The sequence below is a fragment of the Coenobita brevimanus genome, chromosome 84 (assembly GCF_032717465.1).
Source record: "Coenobita brevimanus isolate Jiangsu-jjx chromosome 84, ASM3271746v2, whole genome shotgun sequence".
NCBI classification, from domain to species: Eukaryota; Metazoa; Arthropoda; class Malacostraca; order Decapoda; family Coenobitidae; genus Coenobita; species Coenobita brevimanus.
The window spans coordinates 42,044,073-42,069,329 of NC_137037.1; the positions used below are offsets into that span (position 1 = coordinate 42,044,073).

At 45.1% G+C, this 25,257-nt stretch overlaps 1 protein-coding gene across 1 annotated transcript in view; it reads left to right on the top strand.

Annotated features, from left to right (window-relative positions):
• Positions 1-7,149: 7,149 nt before the first annotated feature.
• The window catches only part of LOC145410060 (GMP reductase 2-like), a 104,609-nt gene continuing 86,501 nt past the window's right edge, over positions 7,150-25,257 (top strand). The window contains exon 1 of the mRNA XM_080280276.1: positions 7,150-7,290. Coding sequence (XP_080136402.1) covers positions 7,204-7,290 — 87 coding nt within the window. The 5' untranslated portion in view covers positions 7,150-7,203. The remainder of the gene's footprint in view (positions 7,291-25,257) is intronic.

Consider the following 25,257-nt stretch of genomic DNA (forward strand, 5'->3'; position numbering starts at 1 on the left):
TAATCATTTGTTATTTGTAAGTCATGTAGGCTGTTGATATTATTTTGATTTTAATACCACAAACAGCATATGTAGATGTATCATACAAAAATCAAGAAATAAGTACTAGCCCCCTATCGTCACGAGAAATGTGTTGACATTAGTAGTATCAGTCCCTTCATCCCAAAAAGTCATTCTTTAGCTGAACAAAATAGTGTGAAAGCTCAAAGGATGTTATAGAAAAAAAAAAATGTACAATAGTCCTCTAGCTGAATGGGATAAGAAGCATTGCCGTAGAGTAAATGTAGATAAAGCATACTGATGGCTGTTGGAAGAGAATGTGAGTTGGTTTTGTAATTTGCTGGTCAGCGGAGAGAGCAAATGCAATGAAAAATTTATGTACCTCTTCGCCCTCTTCGCAGTAATAGACAGGATAGGTAATGATGTTAGGGAAGTGGAGAATACAGTAACCCCCTGTTTGATGTCATAATTCAGCCAAAGCCATTTTGGGTAATGCATTTTCTTGGATAATGCCATATTACCTTTCCAGTCCCTCTACAGCAGGGGTTCCCAACCTTTATTTACCCATTACCCCATTTTCCACACCTCTCTTCACTCATTACCCCTCATTGCTTATGTTTCCACAATTGCATTTTAGCTGCTTAACATTTTGATGCCTAGATTTTAGTTTGAATGTAGGACTTAATTAAAGGTTAGGCTAAAACCAAGAGGGTTATTGCAAGGAGTAATTTATTTTTATTATTAACACTGATACCAAATAAACATGACTTTCAACATTCATCTCTGAATTTTAGTATAGGTCCGAAGTCTATCATAACTGGTATGATTTTTAGGTTTTTTTTTTTTTGTTACCTCCCCCATTACCCTTCACAAAAGACCAAATTACCCCACTTGGGGTAATTTACCCCAGGTTGGGAACCCCTGCTCTACAGGGTAATCATCATCATCATCATCATCATATGGACCTCCTTTCCCACCCTAGGGCAGGGTGAGGATCAGCAACATCCAGACAGCCAAAGTTTGCCCAGGTCAGTGGGCCATGCTTTCATTCACCCATCATTCAAGCCCATGGAATCTTGGCTCCATCAGATAGGCCTAAAAACTTACACCACATTCTGTAGCTTCACATTTAGCTATATGACAGTGTCAGTCCGAACGCTGTCACGTTAAAAAGGGTTATAACCCTTACAAAAACCTGTATTATACTGTATAACTATCTGAACTTATAAAAAAAAACAACCCAATAGCTTTCCTGATAAAACAAGTCAAGGTACAGCATATTCATACTGTACATACAGCACAGTAAATCCTCGATATACGAATTTTGGTTTTAACGACCACCTTATGCTGGTCAGACATTGTATTCATTTAACCAATTTTGTTTGGGAAAAGAATGGCTGCTTATGGGAAACACCAACCAGCATGGAGTCCACACACACACACACACACACACACACACACACACACACACACACACACACACACACACACACACACACACACACACACACACACACACACACACACACACACACACACACACACACACACACACACACACACACACACACACACACACACACACACACACACACACACACACACACACACACACACACACACACACACACACACACACACACACACACACACACACACACACACACACACACACAGAGAAAGAGAGAGAGAGAGAGAGAGTAGTCGTTTAATTTTTAAAGGCTCCAACATGCTTGCATGCATCAGCCTTGGTCACCTAATGGCGGCTCTCCATGCTGCACGATCTACTGCAGCCTCCCTGTTCAGTCCCTTAACCCTGAGGTCACACTTAATGACCTCGTCCCATGTCTTCTCGGTCTACCCCTCATAACCCCACCCCTAATATTAACACTTCTCACCTCCCTCACCCAATTATCATCCCTCATTCTCTCCACATGCCCAAACCATCTCAATCTACCTCTCTTCATCACAACACCAATACACTCCAGTCCCATCCTACCTCTCAACTCTTCCATCGTAAACCCAGCCCCCCCAAAACCCAGCCCCCCCAAAACCCAGCCCCCCCAAGACCTTGGGCGCAGGGACACACTACACATCCACCTAATCATTGTCATTTCTGTACATCTGAGCCTGCGAATATCCTCCTCCTTTACTACCCAGGTCTCACTATCATACAGCATTACACTCCTAACACATGCTGCATACAAAGACCCCTTAGCACGCAGGGAGAGTCCTCTCAATGTCAGGATAGGCAAGAGCTCCCTGAACTTCTTCCAACCACTTCTCACCCTAGCCACAGAGCTAGCTCCAGCCCCACCTCCAGCACACAACATGTCTCGCAAATAACAAAACTCTTCCACACTTTCAAGAGATTCACCAGCAAGTTCAATCCTTTCACACCTGACGATCTCCACCTGCTCTTCCCGACACGCCGTACACATAAAATCAGCATTATCTCACAGTCTACATGTGATACCGCTACATCTCTTGCGCACCCATTTATCACAAACACCGCACAAGATGGAATTACTTCCCACGCTCTTGTGGCAAACTGCATATAGCCACTCTCCCTCGTCTTTGACAGTACAGCCACCAACCCTAGATATCATCACTTTTGTTTTCTCTGCATTAATGTACCGTGAGTTTCTTTACCCACACTTTCCTTGTAAATACCGAATGATAAATGTACGGTAGTGTATAGACAGTGTACAGTATAGTGCAGAATTGTGATGGTTATCATTGGCTATCTGCGAGTGGTGGAATGCATTTCTTTTTTATGTTTAATGTACATGGAGCCATTTCATACTGTTTGCTATTCTCTAATATGTAGTATTTACTGTAATGTAACAGGTAATTACAGTTTGAGTTTCCTTACCCACACATTCCTTGTAAATACCATATGACAAATGAATATAGATTTATCCAAAGCCTACTTGCAGTCTCTAGGGGGAGGAAAGTGGGTGACAACAGGCAGAAGGCGATGGCGCCTGTCGGTAAGCTTGGGGAGGACAAGATAGAGTTTCTGGTGGGTCAGTGCAGGTGGAGTCAGACCTCATGGTTGGGGGGAATGGTTAGGGTGGAGGCGATGGTAGCGGGGAAGGTGGTGGGTGGGGTGGTGGGGGTTGGGCTAGGGGTTGTGGGGGTTAGGGTGGATGACATGATGGGATGGGTAGGGGGGTAGGTGGGGGGGGTGCATGTGCAGTGTGGCTGAGGGGGGAATCTGGTGGTTTGTTGAAGGTGCCACTTGTGGCAATTGATGCTGGTGTGTAGTTTTTGTAGGAGATTGAACCCCAGGTGGCCATCATATGCACAGCAGGTTGAGTCAAAGACAATAAATATGTGTTGAGTGGAGACATTCTCGTAGGTTTTGGCATGTAGGGCCAGAGTCTCCCCGTGGATGGGAAGGGGGCCGTCCCCCATGTCTACAAGATGGGCAAAGATGGCGACTGGGCCGAGGCTGTGGAGTTGCAGGAGTAGAAATGGTGGTAGAGGCATGATCTGGCTGCTCCCGTATCAACCAGTAGCCTCGTTTTCATCCCATTCAGCCTCATCTTGTAGGCTGGGGGGCAGTATTTGTGTGAGGTGGACCCAGTCACCGTGGGGAGGTGCAGGGACAGTCCTAAAAATCCAGCCGTTGTGGGGCGTCCTCCTCTCCGAGCTCTGATTCCCCGGGCTCGGAGTAATCGGTTGTGGGAGCCTTGTCCTCGATGTTGTCGTCTTCAATGGCGGAGAACTTGCAGTGCCCCTGGTTGGCTGCCCTGCATCAGGCAACCTTCAGCTGCTCCTGTATGTCGTGAATGGAACACCGTTGGTTGTACACAGAGAATTCCCACGGGTTGATGGAGATCAGGTAGGTGTTTTCTCTGGGACTGGGGCATCTCTTGGTGGGGAGTGCCCTTGGCATGGTGGGAGGAGTTGAAGGGGTGGTGTTACTGGGGGGCATCCAGGGTTTGGTGGGTGGTGGATTTTGTGCTGGGACTTGGCTAACCGCCCTGATGTGTTAGGGAGTGGTGCAGGTGTCAAGGAGGCGCCTGACCAGCTGGATGTCCATTTCGAGGTCCCCTGTCGGATTATAGATCGTGAAGTGCTCTCTGATGGCACAAGGGAGCATCCTCAATAAGGTGTTGATGGTGTGTTGATCCCAGGTGGTGGCATTGGCTTCTAGGTAGGTGGCGGTGACGAGTCGCCTGGCCTGGATGAGGGTGTCATCCAGACTACTGTTGTAGGTAAGGGTGTCTAATTGGGATGCAACAACCTTTCCCAGTGATGGTGTGACTGCTTGGATCACTATTCGTTTAAACTGTGCCAATGTCAGCTCAGGGATGATTTTTGCAGTGAAGCTGGAGACCATTTTTCCCAGGTGTGGGAGTGTGACTGCAGTCTTTTCTCTACATGTTCAAAACTTGTCCAATATAGGTTTGACCATGCACATGTATGTGTCTATGTCGTACTGTTCGGGGGTCAAACTTAGGTAATTGAACATGCAGTTTGGAAGCCATTTTTGTTTCTTTCGCTATGTTCCTTGTTGCTCTCTGTCGGATCTAGAACCAACGCTAGCCACCAGTGTTATGCAGCATATTCTGGGTTCAACTTTTTGAACTCAGCATACAGGCATGGACTTGGGTTCTTTTGTTCAGGACCGGGCCAGGGCATGAAACAAAGGAATAGGGCTCAAACAAAGGCTAACCAGTCTTACACGTATATTACCTTACTAAAATACAGTGGACTTGCACAATACATAGAACACAATACAACACTAAATGATACACAAGTGAAACACAGAGTCTAGATCACAGGTAGGTGCAGGTGGCGGACAGGTGTGGGAAGGGGACCGTCAGGGGTGCGCTCTTGGTAGAGGTGCTGGTCTCGGGCTGCGTGTTCAGGCATCTGGTGTAGGCTGAAGTGCGTCATCGTTGGAGGCCCTTTCCTGGAGGGGGCCTTAGGAGTGTGGTGGCCCTTGGGACTGGGGCCAAATAGGGCCAATAGGCGCGCTGCTTGGTGCCTGCCCTTGGCTGTGGTGGGAGTCCTGGTGGAGGGTCTGGGCTGGTCCGGGGTCGTCAGGGCGCCCCTTGAGGGGCCGGGGAGTGTGGTCTCGTTGAGAGGGGGAGGCGTCAGGAGTCGTCTGTGGCTGCTTGCTCCCGGGGAGACCAACAGCTGTCGGGGGCGTCAAGAGCTTGGCTGCAGGGACAGGACACCCAGGCTCACAACAGGTCTGCTCCAGACACTCTCCAGCACGAACCCTGTAGGGGAGCAATCTCCACCCTAAGTGGTACAGGGGGAGCGTGAGGTGCATCTCACTAGGCCTCTGGAGGGGTGGGCTGAACCAGGGACATCACCCTCAGCGGGAGCCTCCAGAGTAGTGGAGGAAGGAAGACCGGCGGTCTTTCCCTTGGATTGGCAGGTATGGTGGACTCTGCCGGAACTCCACTCCGGGGCAGTGAAAGAAGATCCAGTGGATTCTCCTTCCGCCTGGTAAGTCCGGTGGACTTTACCAAGGCTCCCTCCCGGGGTAGTGGAGGAAGGAAGTCTGGTGGACTTTCTCTCTGCCCGGCAAGTCCGGTGGACTTTGCTGGGGCACCACCTGTCCTGGGGACAGCAGGAGGAGGAGGTCCGATGGACGTTCCGACTCCTGTGGCAGGTCTGGTGGACTCTACTGCTGTCCTGCTGCCAGGGGAAAGTCGCAGCCAAGGGGTATCCAGTGGATTTCCCCACTGTGGTAGATCCAGTGGACTCTACTAAGGCTCTGCTCCCTTCCCTGGGGCTACAGGTGGAGGAAGTATTATGGACGTTCCGATGCCCCTGCTCCCGAAGGTGGGTGGCAGAAGAGGGAGGTCCGATGGATTCTCCCTCTGCAGTAGGTCCAGTGGACTCTAACATGCTGCTGCGCTCCCCTTGGGGTATGTAGGACTTGGAAGACTGGTGGTCGTTCCTCTTCTGGTGGCAGGTCCGGTGGACTCTACCGACGAAGGCCTACGTGGGACTGTGAACACAAGTCCCACCCCGAGTCTGGTGAGTTCTGTCCTGGTCGGAGGGTAATGCACCTGGGCGATGTACTTCCTGCTCGTCTGGCTGGGTGGAAGAGGGGCATATGGTAGCAGGGGACGTGGGCCGGTGTGGCTAGGGACCCCTATGCGCCTCCTCTTGGGTTGGATGTCGCGCTCTCCTCGGAGTCTCTTCGTCGGGTGGGTATTTCAAAAACTTAGATGAACTACATAATGAGTGAAAATATTTGTTGCACATCAAGGCATCACTGAAAACATGAGTGACTCGGCAACTAATTTCTGGCTTGAGCTGTGAGCGGTAAAGTAAGGCCTTAACCATCCGAAATTCAGCCTCCTCTGTTACTTCATGTACTGCCTCCTGGCTCTACCCCACTCGTCTGAAGTGTTGAGTATTCTCTCAACTGCACATAATCAAAACTAAGCGAACAGACTGCATATGTCAACTGCTGCAAACCGCCTTCATGCTAAGCAAGCAATTGCACCACAGGACGCAACATGCTACAAGCGAGAGCCATATGCATCGTCAATAGATGTTACAGGTGGGCAATGTCACTAGAGCTCTCTGAACAGAGAAGCTGCCAGGAAACAGAAAAGTGACAACCATCTACTATATTCTGACGATGCCGAGGCTCCACTGAGCTGTATAGTACGGAGAGTCTTCTCATGGGTAGCATGCACCACGTAGTTTGTGTAACCGCCGCCAGGGGCCCAGGGCGGCGCTGGTGTTGTTTATCTACACCACCGACGTCCACGTCTTTTGAAATCAGCCAATGAATTTGGAAAATATAGTGGCATGGCCCATTGCTTAGCTTATGTAGGCAACGGCGAAACAGAAATTACCATTGTGGAGGCGACGAGTGCAGGTGTTTTAATGTGGCGGCCAAAGTTACACGCTCGCTGCGGAGTTACCTCTCCACTTTATAGAGCTCAGCGCGAAGCTGCCAATGACGAACAAGGGCCTCTTCATATATTTCCCCAATAGTTCTACAATATTCATGTGAGGTATATACCTTAGCTAATTAATGTTTTAGCATTAGTTTATATTATTTGTAACCCTTGGGATATTTTGGCCAATCTTGGGATCTTTCAGGGGTTAGTCCTTGGGATTTATTAAATTTTGGTGTGGCAACACTGCCGGTGTGCGACCGACCCGCCAGTCGTTGGGAGTGCAGAGTTACTTGCATTTTGTAAAAAACCCAGAATGCCGCGTATAGACAATGACATTAAGCTGGACTTCAAGGACGTTCTTCTTAGACCTAAGAGATCAACTCTAAAAAGTCGGTCTGATGTAAGTATAACTTGAACATGATTTACATGTTAAGCAAGTAGAACAATCAGCTGACGATGCTGTCGTCTGCTACCGGCACTTTCAGTACTCCCGCATCATGTACTTTTATATTGTGTTGACACAGCAGTTTTCGTTCTTGTTTACACGTAGTTACAGGTTCTCAGATTAGTAGATATTTTTTTAGTATCGGAGTAATAAATATTCACCGATGAATTCCAGTTAGTTGAGGCCTATACGTAGCCGGCCAGGGCGAACTAAAAATACGGTAATTTATCAGCAGGTACCAGAACCAGACCATGGGTTTGACAAAAAGAAAGCAGTAGCAGGTATATTTAACGAAGTTTTTCTTGACTATCAGGGAAATTTGGTAAATTGTCAAGTTTTGTAACCACTGCTTGTATAATGACATTTGCTAGCTGAGGTGTGTGGCATATCTTCCACCTCTGATTATTTTATAAAACCGCTGACTGTTTATCATTATACTTGTTGAAGAAGGTGAGTGGCAAGACCCACCACCTTCTTTTGTTGTATCAGTACTCTGTACCTTCACAACAAGAAATCTTATTAGTCAAGTTTTGTGGAGGAAACATTTTGCTCTTTTATGTGATTCATTTGACTTTGGCTATTTTCATAGTTTTGGACATTCATGCCCAATCTAGTGTGTTGTAACACATTACCATGCCATTTTAGAGGGGGAAGGGTTCTCTGTTTTAGTTTCTTTGGAAATGGTTCATTATTTATGATTTTTATCATGTAAATAATTTCCCTAGTCATGACATGCATCCTTTTACCCTACAAGCAAAAACATTTAGAGGACTGATAGTGCTGTCATCTGTAGGTCTCTTGGTTGTTCCTGAAAACTCATTACATGAGCTGATCAGGGAGCTGTGGATCACTCACATGACGCGAAGTGACGTGAGCTAGGGTGACAGAGAGACAATCCCAAGCTGTGGATCAGACATGTAACACGAAGTGACGACCTAGGGTGACCCGTGACCCAACCTAAATGTGCCAGTTCAGACATGTCTGTTTTTATTGTGCATCCATTCCTCATGGAATCTCAGCATGGCTTGAGAACCTAAGGTGGCCTTGAAACTGTATAAGATGGATGAAATTTTCCCTCTAGGGTGAAACTTAGTTTGTCTTGAAGCACAAGATCTTAAATGTGCCAAGTTTGGGGATGTAATTATTGCAGAAGGATGTAATGTTGATAAGTGGTTGAAAGAAGTTTAATATAGCCATTACCCGTACTGACAGTGAAGGAATACTCCTCAAGTATAATAAAGGAAACTACAGTATGCTGTGTTTGAAACTGTGGGGTAGCAAAACATGAGCAACTAAAGAGGAAGATATCTGCAGGAGTGAGTGTATGAAAGGTGAATAAGCAAAATGAGAGAGAGAACACAGATTTGAGTGGATGCATAAGCACTGAGAGTATATTTGGGAGGTCTGTGTATCCATCTATTGCCAGATCCCATAATCCCGGAAGGGGTGGCCATTTGACTTTGAGTTATATGTTTTACAGGGAGAGAGACTAACCCTCCACCAACCCACTTGTTGACGCGTAGGGAACATGTATGGTTTGGTTATATGGTTACCACCCAGCGTTGTAAATGGTTTCTTGGCTTACAGGAAACCATTTGGTTTGTCACTCAATGTAAAGCCACCTGTAAAGGAAAGAAAAGCAATAAGAAGTGACAGGAAAGATGGGAGAAATAGGAAGAGCGGAGGGCAGGCACAGAAAAAGAATGATAAAGGCTAAGGAAGAAGTAGGCAGCACTACATCAAGTGAGTGGATGATGGTCACCACCACTTACCACTATGATGTACACAATTAGGCTGTATGGTTTTATAATCATCATCATCATCATCATCATCTGCATTCCACTGCTGCACTTAGGCTTCTTCCAAATGTGGTTTTCTGTAGAAGAAAAACAGGTAGTATTATGGTACCCATCCTGGTCGTTTTATGACTCAGTGGGGGGGAGTGCTTTTAGTCTGACTGCTACTATGTCAAATTGCTAATACAGTAATCTGACTGCTACTAAGTCAAAGCAGCACTCAAGTCTGCACACCACAATATGATAGCAATCCATGAGCAGGCTCAGCTTCACCCTTGAAGGACTGTCACCACCCTTTCCATCTGGGGTTGGAGCTCAAGAGGGTCTCAGGAAAGATGGGAGATGAGGTGGCCTGAGCAACCTCCTCCATGCCCTTCTCACCCCCACCATTGAAAAGTCACTGCCACCCCTTCTGACTAGGCTCCAACCCAAGAGGGTCTCTGGAGAGGTGGGGGATGGGATGGCCATGCCATCCTCCTCCGTGGCCTCTTCATTCCCACCCCTGAAGGGCCACCACCTTTTGCAGCTGAGGCTCTTGTTCAAGAGGATCTCAGGAGAGGTGAGGGATAAGATGGCCCTACCATCCCATTTTATAGTATGCACTATACAGTATATATATATATATATATATATATATATATATATATATATATACCCTGGGGGTAGGTTTTTTGTTCAAGAATACTTCCCCAGTATCCCTGCTTGTCGTAAAAGGCGACTAAAAGGGTTGGTGGAGGGTTAGTGCCCCTCCCCGGAAAACAACTAACTAAAAAAACAAACAATAAGCCTCGGACAAGGACTGACCAAACGATGACGACCAAGGACCGAACTAAGGACATGGTTATCGGAACGTGGAATGTAAGGGGAGCGAATGATGCCGTGAAAGAGAGAGAGATTCTCTAGGTGCTTGAGGGTGCGAAAATGGATGTATGTGGGATAACTGAAACAAAATGGAGAGGAGAAAGTGTGAGAGAATGGGAGTATGGATGGGGTATATGTGCAGGAGTAGGTGAGAATGAGAGGGCAAAGGAAGGAGTATGTATAGTTGTGAGTAAAAGATGGAAGAAGAGCATAAGACCGTATGGATCAGTTGGGTCAAGGATTGTGTGGGTAAAGTTGAAAGTTGGAATACAAATGTGGGCGATTGTGTGTGTGTATGCGCCAACGCAAGATCGTGCTAGCAGAGTGAGAGAAGAGTTCTGGACAAATGTAGAAGTGTGCATGGAAAAGTTTGGAAGGAATGAGAGTGTTTTTGATTGGTGATATGAATGGTAAAGTTGGGAATGTGAAGGTGGATGGAATAGTTGGTGAGTGGGGTGTGCCTGCTGAGATAGATGAGAATGGGAGTGCGTTAGTGGACATTTGTGCTGGGAGGGGGTTGGTGATAGCCAATACCCTCTTCAGGCATAAAATGATCCACAGGTATACATGGCGAGTGATGAGAAGGGTGGGTGGTGAACTGAATGAAAGGAAGGCAATGATTGATTATGTGTGTGTGGATGAAAGGATGCGAAGATGTGTAATGGATGCAAGAGCTTATAGAGGTTGGGGGAGTGGACTTTCTGACCACTACTTGGTGGTGGCCAGAATTAGGATTCAAGTAAGATGGAGGAATAGAAGAAGAGAAAGATGAAAGGAAGAAGTAGTTGCAAGGAGAGTTGAAAGGTTACAAGAGGATGAGAAAAAGGCAGAGTATAAGAGAGAAGTGGAGGAACGATTGGGCAAATATGAATTGGAGCAGATGGGAGACATGGAAGGTGTGTGTAGGATATTTACGGAAGAAGTATGTGCAGCATGTGATGTGGTGTGTGGAAGGAAGAGAAGACGGAGGGGGGTGCAAGGAACAGCGTGGTGGACTGAAGAGGTGAGACAGGCTGTGGCACAAAAGAAGAAAGCATACAATGAATGGATGAGAAATAGGGGTGTGGAAGAAGTTGAGAGGCGGAAGAGAGAGTTATATGTAGAAAGAAAGAGAGAGGTGAAAAGATTAGTAAGAGAGAGTAAGAAGAGAGTGGATGAGGCATTTGGAAGGAATTTGAGTGTAAAGTGGAGGGACTGTAAGAAAATGTTCTGTAAAGTGGTGAAAAGAGTAAGACAGGGTGGACGTGAAGTTAGCAGGGGAGTGAAAGATAAAAATGGTAGATTACTAGTGGAGAAGGGAGAAAAAGTGAGCAGATGGAGAGAACACTTTAAGGAATTGTTGAACATAGAGGATGGAAGTAATGCGAGTATAAGTGGCTGGGGAATGGCTGGGAGAAGGAGGGAGGTGAGAAGACAGGAAGAAATCAGTAGGATAGAAGTTGTGGAAGCAGTAAAGAAAGTTAAGTCGGGGAAAGCCCCAGAAATTGATGGAGTGTGTGGTGAAATGCTGAAGCATGGGGGAGAGGTAGTAGTAGAATGGATGTGGAAGACATGCAGATTGGCCTGGGAGGAAGGTAGAGTCCCGGAGGATTGGAAGTCAGGGGTAATTATTCCCTTGTACAAAGGAAAAGGAGAAAAAGAAGTGCGTGGTAATTATAGGGGCATTTGTCTTCTTAGTATAATAGGAAAAGTGTATGGTAGGATACTTACTGACAGAGTTAGAGAAAGAGCAGAGAAATTAGTTGGAGAAGAACAGGGAGGCTTTAGGAAGGGAAGAGGTTGTGTAAAATCAGATATTCATTCTTAGATCTTTAGTGGAAAAGTTTCTAGAGAAGGGACAGAAGTTGTATGCGGCTTTCATGGCTTTGGAGGAAGCATATGACAGGGTGGATAGACAAGGATTGTGGAAAGTGTTAAGAATATATGGAGTAGATGGGAAGTTGTTGAATGCTGTGAAGAGTATGTACGTTGGTGCGAAGGCTGCAGTGCGTGTGGATGGTGAACTAAGTGAATTTTTCTCTTTGAAATTTGGGTTGAAACAGGGATGTGTCATGTCTCCATGGTTGTTCAATCTGTACATGGATGGGGTAATAAAAGAGGTACAAGGTAGGGTAGTGGATGTTGGAATGGCCCTGGTGAGAGAGGATAGTGTTTGGAAACTCCCTGTACTGTTGTTTGCAGATGATACTGTGTTGTTGAGTGAAGACGAAGGGGAGAAGCAAGGCTTGGTGGATGAGTTTGGGAGAGTGTGTAAGAAACGGAATCTAAAGGTGAATGTAGGGAAGAGTAAAGTGATGGTCTTTGAGAGAGGTGAAGTCAGTGAATGTACAGCGAGGTTGGATGGTGAGAAATTGGAAAATGTGAGTACGTTTAAGGAGAGGGCCTACAAAAGGTACTGGAGCCAACCCACCCCTGAATCACATCATCTTTACGTTTCTGCCCGGAATCGTGCTAAGTCTGTTCTTCACTCTACTAAAAATAATTTCATCCATACTAAATACTCTCAACTCTCCAACTCGAATTCTTCCTGCTCCTTCTGGCACCTTGCCAAGAATCTTTCTAACAACTTTACCTCATCATCCTTCCCTCCTCTTTTCTACTCTGATGGTTCTGTAGCTATTTCTTCTACTGATAAAGCAGATCTCTTCGCACAGACTTTCTCCTCCAATTCCACCTTAAACGATTCCGGTGCTGTTCCTCCATCACTTCCCTCCCTCTGACTTCCTCATGGCTGACATTAAAATTTCTTCAGCTGATCTGTTTTCTGCCATCACTGGCCTCAGTACTAACAAGGCATATGGGCCTGATGGGGTCCCTCCTGTTGTTCTCAAGAACTGTGCTTCTGTGCTTACTCCCTGCCTAGGCAAACTCTTTCGCCTGTGTCCGTCAACTTGTACCTTTCCTTGTTTGCTCTCATTCAGCCAGTCCCTAAGAAGGGTGACCACTCCCAACCCTCCAACTATTGTCCAATTGCTTTAACGTCTTGTATTTCAAAAGTTTTCGAGTCAGTTCTCAATAGAAAAATTTTAAGGCATCTTTCCTATCACAACCTTCTTTCTGATCGTCAGTACGGGTTCCGTCAGGGACGCTCCACTGGCGATCTTCTCACCTACCTTTCAGACTCCTGGTCATCCTCCTTTCGGGACTTTGGCGAAAGCTTTGCCATTGCACTTGACATCTCAAAGGCTTTCGATCGAGTCTGGCATAAATCTTTAATTTCCAAACTGCCCTCCTACGGTTTCTATCCTTCTATCTGTGCCTTCATCGCTAGCTTCCTTTCTGGTCATTCTATAGCCGCTGTTGTAGACGGCCATCATTCTTCTCCTAGATCTATCATCAGTGGTGTTCCTCAGGGCTCTGTCCTGTCACGAACTCTCTTCCTTTTATTCATCAATGATCTTCTAAGCTGTACATCTAACCCTATCCACTCATACGCTGATGACTCCACCCTTCACCTTTCCATTCGGTTGTCGCAACGCCCATCCCAACAGCTACTTCAACAAACAAGGGATGAGGCTATGGCACACCTAATGTCTGACTTAGCTCGTATCTCTGACGGGGGTAAAAATAATATGGTGTTTTTAATGCATCTAAGACTCAGTTCTTACACCTATCAACCCAACAAAATCATCCACAGGTATACCCACTAATGTTTAATAATATTCAGCTTAATCCTGCACCATCCTTGAACATACTCGGGGTTTCATTTACTCGGGACTTACCTTGGAGAGATCATATTACATCTCTTGTAAACTCTGCTTCCAAGAGATTGGGTGTGCTAAGCCGATTCCGCTCTTTCTTTACCCCTGCACAATTGTTGACTCTATACAGGGGTTTTATCCGCCCCTGTGTGGAGTACAACTCTCATGTGTGGGGAGGCTCCCCACATACAGCTCTTCTCAATAGGTTGGAGTCAAAGGCTTTTCATCTCATTAACTCTCCTCCTCTTACTGACTCCCTTCAACCTCTGTCTCTTCGCCGCACTGTTGCATCTTTATCTCTTTTCTATCGCTACTTTAACCCCTTAACCACGGGGCGTCACTTTCGTGACGCTTGGGAGCAAGGGATCATACCGCGCAGCGTCGCTTTTGTGATTCTGTGTTATTTTGAATTCACCCGGGCTTCCAAGTGGGGGCTTGTATCATCTATCAGTACTGCCAATGTCCAACACTAGTCAGCATTCCTAATCTCATCTGTACTCCCATCCATTGTTGACAATTTAGCCATTTCTCCCCGTTCTTGACTCCCCTCCCTACCCCCCCTCCATTACCCTATCCTCTCGCCTGCCCGGCCGTGTTACGCTAAGTAAATCTTCCCTGGAATTTTTCACTGATTTCATCCATTGAAATAAGCCCTATGTCCTATTCTTATACCAAATAATATATACAAGAAAGAAATAAGGTAAGTGAGAGTGCCATACACCTGGAATTGGCTAATTATCACCTGACAACACCTCACGTGCACTTGTTCGCTAATTTTCGCTGTTTTTTTCCCCTTGAAATATGCCGTATAATCTATTTTCGTAATAAATATACATGTAAGGAGGGAAGGGAGAAGCCTAAGTGATATTTACATTCACCTGGAACTACCTAATTTATAATGTATTGTCTAGATTTCCTGCCAATCATTTCAGTGCTAGACATAGCTGTTTCAAGAGCTAACAATGGTAGCTCTGAATATCCCCTAAGTAGGCCTCCACCCTGGCCCTCCGTTATCAGTTTACTCTCATCTTCCGAAGTGAGGGTACGTATGTTTCTTCTTGCTGACTTCAAGGACTTTTTCACCCCCATGCAAAGGGCCCTGTGACCTTTACCCCCTACTAAACCTCGTGTGGAAAGAGGTAAAGGGCTGACAATTGATAAAAGAGTGACTACGATCTTTCTATTGAGTAAAACAGTGCAAGTGGAATTGTAAATAATGTGTAAATAATGTGTAAACAGCAAGTGAAAGTCATCATTCATTCATTCATTGCCAGACACCATGTATCCCAAACAGGGTGGCCAAGGGCTTAGAGTTAATTGTTTTACAGGGAGGGGCACTAATCCTCCACCAACCCCACGACACGTAGGGATGCCAACAGCATCTGGTGTTCCCAGGCGGTCACCCATCCAAGTACTAACCAGACCCAACGTTGCTTGTAAATATACGTGAACAATGGAAAATAGTTTTATAAGTTACTTCAAGTGACAGTGCATAACACAGTGTAAATAAAATAGAAATGTAAATAACGTAAATAAAATAGAGAACGTAAATAGAAATGTAAATGAGTAGTACAGTATTATAAGAATACGAGTATATACCCTAGGAGTAATGAAAGTGAAAGTTTCACTCTAGCATGTCTGAATGCTATGAGTTATGAGAGTGAAGATGGAAGTGACATTCACTCTCAGTGCTAGTATACAGGACGAGAAAGTGAATGCTACGTATTTTACTGAAAGAAATTGAATCCCTACAGTGACAATAAACTAATACTACTGAAGGAAACTTATGGATAAAGACTGTAGATATATATAAGTGTTATATAGTAATAGAAATATAAAGTGTGAGGGGTTTTATAAATAATAAATGACAGAGTACCAAGAGCGAACTAGTGCCAGTGCGACCATCAGACGTGCTCGTAATTTCCATTGCTTTCACAGTGTTTTTTTTTTTGAGTATGGATCCCAAACTACTTGAAAATTATAGAATAGTGTTTATAGTGTTTGTATCTGGCTGTGGTAATCATATTACGGGTTGTCGGGAAGTGTAAAGTGGAGACTTCGTTACCCTACTTCAGAGGTCTCTACAAGTCCTACGGTAACCGACGAAGGCTCAACAATCATTCCAGGAGAAAGCTGAAGGTATGTGCCATAAGCATATGTAATTTTATTATTCTAGGACTAATAACTGATTTTTGGCAAATATTTTTTGAGTCTGTCGGAGCCCAAATAACCCCAAGGGACACGCAAGTCATTGGTAAACAAGCCCGCGGTGTAGGGGTTAATGGTCACTGCTCCTCTGAACCATCTGCTTGCATTCCTCCACCTCTACGACGGGCGCGTAGCACCCGTCTGGCAGCAAACTCTCATCCCTTTTCTGTCCAGCTCGCTAATGCAAGAGTTAACCGTTACTCCCAGTCTTTCATTTATGCAACAGGTCAACTCTGGAACTGTCTCCCTCTGTCTGTATTTCCTGCTGCCTATGATCTCCAGTCTTTCAAACGCAGTGTGTTCAGGCATCTCAAAATGATCAGATCTTGAATTTGGCTCTCTGTTGTATTTGGTTTTTCTTGGAGGGAACTGTTACTGCTGGCTCATGGCCTTTGGTTCCTTCTTCCTCAAAAAAAAAAAAAAAAAAAAAAAAAAAAAAAAAAAAAAAAAACTTGGGTAGTGTGATGAGTAAGGATGGAGGTTTGGAGGGTGAAGTGCTTGAAAGGGTACAGCAGGGAAGAAAGGTTGTTGGTTCTTTGAAAGCAGTGATAAGAAACAGGGAAGTGAGCATGCTACATGACAGTATTGTTATACCAACTCAAACGTATGGAAGTGAAGCTTGGACGTTGTTGGAAGGACACAAGTCAAGAGTGAGAGCAGTGGAAATGAGTTATTTAAGAGGAGCCTGTGGAGTCACATGGAGAGACTGGCTGACGAATGAGGATATAAAGGAGCGTTGTGGTGTGGATGTGGATGTGATAGAAAGCATTATGAGGAACACACTGAGGTGGTTTGGCCATGTGGAGAGGATGGAGGGTGAAAGACTGACGAAGAGAGTGTATGTGAGTGAGGTGGAGGTGGAAGAGGGAGGGGGAGGCCGAGGATGAGATGGAGGGATGGGATGGAGAGGTATATGAGAGAGGGGTGTGTGAGATGGGAGCAGGGCAGTAAAATGGCGGGGGACAGGGCGACTTGGAGGCGATTTGTTTGTGACCACCCCAAACGGGATTGAGGCATCTGGCAATAGATAGATAGGTAGATAGAAAATCTCAAATTTCAACAGCTCAGAATTCGATTAATCAAATTTCGATGAATTTTCGAGTGGTCTGCCTATCTCACGTTTCGATGCAAAGTCATGCATTTCGATGCTCTCTCAGGGCCCGACTCCAACCAAAACAAACTGTGTGCAAGGTGATGTTCTATTGTCTGCAGCCTGTCCTGCCCTCTACGGCCAAGCACCACAGTTTCAGCCTGTACCTTCCACGTGTGGGTGTGCATTTCGCTGCAATTTCGTTGTGTTTTAGTTGTATTTTCGTTACAGCTGACATGTTTCAAGATGGCAAGCAAGAGTGGTCCTTCAGGTAGCAGTGGTAATGAATGAGAACGGCCTGGCACCTCTAAATCTTCGGAGCCAAAGAAGAAAAGGGAACACAGGAAGGGGCAGAAATACACCAAGTACAGTATATACTTGCTGACAAGGCGAAAATCCTGGAGTACCTGGACGAAGATTTGACTGCTGTTGAAATCTGCCGCCTTACGGAAGGACCTGAGAGCACAATTTGTACCCTCAAGCAGAAGAGAGCTGATGTGAAGAAGCAGGTCAACATTGGGAAGAAGTTTTTCAGACTTGTCCAGAAAAACATAAGTGCTGACACCACCGATTTCCGCAGGATTATGGCTATTACGGAGGGTTATCTTTTGCCCTGGATGACAAGGAAAGTGGCTTGTGGTGCAAGTGTGTCTGGTCGTTTGCTTCGTGAATAGGCACACAAGATCTACGCTGCGGTGTGCCACAAGAAGAGCATCGCATCACCACCATGCTTCATGGCTTCAAGCAGATGGTTAGGTAACTTTAAAGGGCGCTGTGAGGTGAAGCACGCCCGCTTTCTTGGCGAGGCTGCCTCTGCTGATGCAGAAGCTGCGTCAGCTTTCACTTTGGAGGCCAAGAAGCTGGTGGAAGACGGCGGCTACAGCTGTGACCAGGCAATATTATTATTGACTCTTATTATTGTCTCAATAAAGATCAGTAACAAGGCTTATCTGTAAATATCAGGAACGGTTACATTAAGATATTTCTATCAATCTATCTATTGCCAGACGCCTCAATGCCGTTTGGGGTGCACAAACAAATCGCCTCCAAGTCACCTTGTCCCCCACCATTTCACTGCCCTGCTTCCAACTCACACCTCCCTCTCTCATATACCTCTCCACCCCATCCCTCCATCTCTTTTTCGGCCTCCCCCTCCCTCTTCCCCCCTCCACCTCACTCACATACACTCTCTTCGTCAGTCTTTCACCCTCCATCCTCTCCACATGGCCAAACCACCTCGGTGTGTTCCTCATAACGCTTCCTATCACATCCACATCCACACCACAACACTCCTTTATATCCTCATTCGTCAGCCTGTCTCTCCATGTGACTCCACAGGCTCCTCTTAAATAACTCATTTCCACTGCTCTCACTCTCTCAGAAGTGATAAAAGTACCGAATTGGGAACCAGGAATGATGAAAATTTACCTGCTACCATTTTCTCTAGACCTAACTTTAAACCAAAATGATCATTTTGTATATCTATTAAAGCAAGGGACAAATCATTCATAGCCTCTGTTATCCTTATTTCTTCCTCATTCTTTAGTGTCAATAAGTTAATCTGTCTGACTAAATAGTTAGAGACATTAGCAGCCTTTTCTAATCTTTGTATAGCTTTTTGCATGGCACGCCTGTCTCGTACAGTGACATTTAGTATTTCAGAATGTAAATTAAGCTCAACTCTTTCTTCCTCTGTGAAAGATTCTATATTATCTAACTGGTGGTGTATAAGATCTATCTGCTCTTGTGTTGCTGTACCAAATAAAGCGTTAGAAATGGTTCCCAAGATATTAAAGGCTCCTCGCTTTCTGCGAGATCCTGAAGGGGTGGTGGCATCATTTAATAAAGAAGACAAATAATCATTGAGAGAGTGAAACAGTTTAGCAAATTCCAAATCAGAAGGGGTTAATGTCTCTCGTAAAACGTTAACAATAACTGATGAATTATCCATATGGTCTGTTGACCATGCAACATCGGCATCTAGTTTACGAGCACGCATCAGGGGCTGATAAAACTCATCTGTGTCAATAACATAAGGTATAATAAAAGAGTTTCCTGTAAAGTGGGCCTGACGCTGTGCAGTGAATGCAAGTCCCGCTCTCACTGGTAGGTCTTCCCCTGCTTGACTTCCAAGTCCACTGATGATCACGGTCAGTAGGACCTGTAAAAAAGGTCAACTTTTATTTTAGGTATTCTATAGGCGTATCCATGATATTAGGTAATTCTGTGACCTGTCCTTTAGATCTTAAACTATAGGTTTTTGTTCCTCCTTCGGCATCATCAATCGAATCAGCCACCGCACCTTCTTGCTCTTCGTGCAAGCTCTGCACGCTCTGAGTATTTTCCTCTGTTTCCTGCAATTGTGAGGCGTTTCCTTCTTCCGCTCTTTCTATGTCTAAAATATCTCTCAATTCATAATTTTGCACTTCCTCTGGTGGTAGAGGGCCCTCATGAAGGGGATATGCTCTCCGCACATTACCATTCATTGTCTCATCTAAATTATCTTCGTGGGCAAGCCTGACTCTGTCAGTGTGGACTTTCATGACTCTCCCCGTGTTTATGTCTACCAGTTTTACTATCACATCACTAATTTTCCCTTTCACACGAAAAGGTCCATCATATAGGGGTTGAAGTTTCTTAGGCTCTCCTGGCTTGGGAATCTTTCGTACATAAACCCTATCTCCTGTACGAATCTCTTTTACTTTTGCTCTCGATGTCTGTTGCTTCTCCATGGCCTCCTGACTTTCCTCAGTGTACCTTAAACATCTTCTAAAGGTATGATTAGCCTTAATGGCCATCTCATTTTTATAGTTATCCAGATCATAACAGATCGGTTCCTTTTCCACGACATCATACGGAACACCAGGGTCCCTTAGGAACATGAGGTAGAATGGGGATTCCTTTAACACTCTGTGATATGCCGTGTTGTATGCCCATGTGGCAAAGCACAACATTGAATCCCATATTTGTGGATTATCCTCTACTAAACTCCTTAGGTATTTCATTACCGTGGCATTGGCTCTTTGAATCACCCCATTGGCAGATGGGTGATACGCTGTTGTTGTTGTCTTTTTCGTCTTTAGCAACTCAGCTATCCCTTTAAGAGTTGCATTAACGAACTCTGTTCCTTGGTCTGTGACCATCCAACGTGGTGCTCCATGAACACACACGACATTTTTAACGAATGCTCTGGCAACCTCATCAGCAGTCTTCGTGCGAACCGGGATGGCTATCAAATATCGTGTCATCACATCTACTACTGTCATAATATATTTATATCCCTCTTCACTTGGATTTATGGGGCCAATCAAGTCCATATGAATTCTCTCAAAAGGTACTCCTACCCTAGGGTATCGCTGCAACGGCGCCGGGGCGTCCCCCGACGGCTTGAAGCGGTTGCAAGTAAGGCACGCCTTGCAATAATTCTCAACATCTTTATTCATCCGTGGCCACCAACTAAATCGTTTTAGTCTTTCTAAAGTTACTTTGATTCCCCCATGACCTACAGTCGGTAATTTATGAGCTATCTCTAGAGCACTCTGTTTGCATTCGTCAGGAGTCAACTTGTATTAGACTCTCATCATACTCATTTGTATCGTAATGATAGAGTAATCCATCTTCAACTATGAACTCACTAGTACTAACTCCTAGTGTTCTATGTGCATCTTTAATTTCTTCTCTAGTCACTTCTACTTCTCCATCTCGTATACATTGAAGATACTGTTCCTTCATTCTTTTATACAGTGGATGCGCATCCTGTCTGGGTCTCACTACCAATTCTCTCTATCTTATTATATCTCTTTCCCTATCTTCATCGATTCTGGATATTTGATAATCATCTTTTTCGCACTCACTATGATCATCATCATCTTTGGTTCTTTCTCTTATCTTTGGTTTTGTACCCGTAACTGCGAGAACTCTGTCCTCCGATAACACTTGGCTTCGAAGTCTAGATAAGGCATCTGCTACAACATTATCCTTGCCGGGTATATAGGTTACCTTAATGTTATACTCGGCAACCAAAAGTTGCCACCTAGCAATCCTTCCACTAGGGCTGGTTTCGTTCAGCAGCCAGACCAGGGGTCTATGATCCACACGAAGCTCCACCTCGTAACCCAATATTAAGCTCCTATTTACCTGGAGACCATATACTATAGCCAAAGCCTCTCTCTCTATAGTGCTATACTTCACCTCAGCAGAGTTTATCTATCTATCTATCTATTGCCAGACGCCTCAATCCCGTTTGGGGTGGCCACAAACAAACAAATCGCCTCCAAGTCGCCCTGTCCCCCGCCATTTCACTGCCCTGCTCCCAACTCACACCCCCCTCTCTCATATACCTCTCCACCCCATCCCTCCATCTCATCCTCGGCCTCCCCCTCCCTCTTCCCCCCTCCACCTCACTCACATACACTCTCTTCGTCAGTCTTTCGCCCTCCATCCTCTCCACATGGCCAAACCACCTCAGTGTGTTCCTCATAACGCTTCCTATCACATCCACATCCACACCACAACGCTCCTTTATATCCTCATTCGTCAGCCTGTCTCTCCACGTGACTCCACAGGCTCCTCTTAAATAACTCATTTCCACTGCTCTCACTCTTGACTTGTGTCCTTCCAACAATGTCCAAGCTTCACTTCCGTACGTTAGAGTTGGTATCACAATACTGTCATGTAGTAACTTTTTCACATCCATGCTCACTTCCCTGTTTCTTATCACTGCTTTCAAGGAACCAGCAACCTTTCTTCCCTGCTGTACCCTTTCAAGCACTTCACTCTCCAAACCTCCATCCTTACTCATCACACTACCCAAGTACTTAAACGTACTCACATTTTCCAATTCCTCACCATCTAACCTTGTTGTACATTCACTGACTTCACCCCTCTCAAAGACCATCACTTTACTCTTCCCTACATTCACCTTTAGGTTCCGTTTCTTACACACTCTCTCAAACTCATCCACCAAGCCTTGCAGCTCCCCTTCGTCTTCAGTCAACAACACAGTATCGTCTGCAAACAACAGTACAGGGAGTTTCCAAACACTATCCTCTCTCACCAGGGCCACTCCAACATCCACTACCCTACCTTGTACCTCTTTTATTACCGCATCCATGTACAGATTGAACAACCATGGAGACATGACACATCCTTGTTTCAAACCAACCTTCAAAGAGAAAAATTCACTTAGTTCACCATCCACACGCACTGCAGCCTTCGCACCATCGTACATACTCTTCACAGCATTCAACAACTTCCCATCTACTCCATATATTCTTAATACTTTCCACAATCCTTGTCTATCCACCCTGTCATATGCTTTCTCCAAATCCATGAAAGCCGCATACAACTTCTTTCCCTTCTCTAGAAACTTTTCCACTAAAGATCTAAGAATGAATATCTGATCTACACAACCTCTTCCCTTCCTAAAGCCTCCCTGTTCTTCTCCAACTAATTTCTCTGTTCTTTCTCTAACTCTGTCTATAAGTATCCTACCATACACTTTTCCTATTATACTAAGAAGACAAATGCCCCTATGATTACCACACACTTCTTTTTCCCCTTTTCCTTTGTACAAGGGAATAATTATACCTGACTTCCAATCCTCCGGGACTCTACCTTCCTCCCAGGCCAATCTGCACATCTTCCACATCCATTCTGCTACTATCTCTCCCCCATGCTTCAGCATTTCACCACACACTCCATCAATTCCTGGGGCTTTCCCCGATTTAACTTTCTTCATTGCTTCCACAACTTCTATCCTACTGATTTCTTCCTGTCTTCTCACCTCCCTCCTTCTCCCAGCCATTCCCCAGCCACTTATACTTGCATTACTTCCATCCTCTATGTTCAACAAGAAGTGATAGGCCGTAAATGACCTGCGTCGTCTTCCTGCTGTAATACTCCTCCTATAGCAGAAGAAGAAGTGTCTGTAGTCAGCACAAATTTCTTTGTGAAGTCTGGAAACGGCAAAGTCACTCCTTCAGGCAACTCTCGTTTCAGTGTTTGAAACGCAGTCTCTGCTTCAACACTCCATTGTATCGGGTTGGTATCTCTCTTTTTATTCTTTCTACCACCTGTCAATTTAATGAGTGGTCCAGCCTTCTCAGCGTAACCCTGAATATACCGTCGGTAGTAATTAGTCATTCCGAGGAAGGACTGCAATTCACAGACGGTTTTGGGAGTGGCTATATCACGAATAGCATTCACCTTTTGGGGTTGTGGCTTTATTCCTTTGGCACTAACAACATGTCCCAAATAGTCCCCTTCTGATTTTAAAAAGTGACACTTGGACAATATTAGAGAAAGATTCACATCACTCGATCTTCCCAGCACTATATCTAAATTCTTTAAATGTTCCTCCCAAGTCTCGCCCTGAATGATTATGTCATCCAGGTACATATGTGTGATGGAGCCCGTAAGCCCAATTAACACATGGTTAATCACTCTCTGAAACACAGCTGATGCTTCTTCAAGTCCAAAGGGAAGCACATTGTACTCCCAGTGACCTTCAGGAGAGGAAAAGGCTGTCAGTTCCTTACAATCCTCTGATAATGGTATCTGATGGTACCCTTGGCGAAGGTCCAAACAGCTGAAATAACTACTCTTTCCCAGCTGTGCTAAGATGTTCTGAATGTTAGGAAGAGGGAATCGATCCTCTCTGATATTATCATTCAGCTTTCTAAAATCCAAACATAATCTCAATCCGCCCTCTTTCTTAGCTATAGGTACCAGGGGTGCGTTGTAAAGACTTCGGGAGGGTCGTATAACTCCTTGCTCCAACATAGTTTTCAAGATTTCCTTGACCTCTTCATACTTTACCAGAATAGGATAAGGTTTTCTATAAGCTACTTCCGGGGTCACAGTTACTGTTTCATGATAGTAATAAGGGGTCACATTCAAGGGTTCATCCTCCAATGCGAACACTGTCGGATACTTCATTATCAGTGCTCTTAGCGCTTCATTCTCCTTACTCATCAAATGTGGGGAAAACACACTATCAACTAAGGCAAACAGTTTCTTCATCCGTGCTCTCTCGGTCATTCTAGTCTCATTCATCATGACTCCTGATACAATTTCTCCTAGGCCTTTCTGTTTGTTTTCATTTATATCCCACGATACTCTAGTACATGGCCTTATATGACCCAGACATGTACCTCCCTTGAGTTCGATCCTGTCCGGACTAGGATTGACGATCCTCACCTTAAAATGAAATCGCGATTTCTCTCGTGCCTTCTCTACTTCCTCTGGCCCTTCTCGTTCCGGGATCCCAGCTTTCTCCTGTAGTAACACTAATCCCGGGCACAATGTAGATGCCAACATGTTTCCTTCCTGAGGTTCAAAGATAGCCTCTTCACTTGACCGCATTCTTACTTCTAAAATGACGGTACCGCAAGTCCAAGGACCTAGCTCTGTACTCGTCAGTATTACAGCTTTTGCTACCTCTACGTCCGCTTCCGACTCACTGCTCAGTGGTGCCGCTCCTTTATACTCTAGAGGGACAATATTTACAGATTCGCCCTCTATATACAAGGTTAGAGGATTCGTTAGTAACTCCATCCTAGTGCTGAGTATAAAATCCATTCCAAGCAACATGGGTGCTGGTAAGCCTAAGCTTCCAACTATAATAAAAGTATGAGCATACCACTTATTTCCAATCTGAAGTTCAACCTTAATAGCTCCGTCAGTCAGTATCTCATCTCCACTTACGTTAAATAATTTAACCATTTTCTCTGATTCCTAATCATCTTGCTCAACGTTCCTTTTCAACTGTTGATATACTTCTCTCGTAATCAGCGACCTAGCAGCTCCTGTGTCAATCAAGGCTAAGACACTTTCATCTAGGCCTTTCACATTCACCATCATTGCAACTAGTTTCTCGTAGCCCACGAGTGAGGCGATTGGAATTGGGTCGGCGTTTTTTTTATTTTTTTTCTGAGTCCAAGATGTAGCACCTGACTGTCTTTCCCCTGACATCTGTCCCCATTGATCACTTCTCCCTCTTCCTCTATTATCTGACTGTCTCTCTCCTGACGCCTGTCCCCATTGATCAATTCTCCCTCTTCTTGTATTATCTTCTCTTTCCCACTCTTGCGCTCTCCTTCTTCCTACCCAACACTGCCGTGCCTGGTGACTGGCTTTATTGCAGTGGTAACATCTCCCTGCCTGATTATTAGTAGCGCCTGTCTGACTAGAAGTAGGGCCAAACCTCCAGTTGCATTCTCGAGCAATATGGCCTTTACCGTGGCAGTAATAGCACTCCGCCACT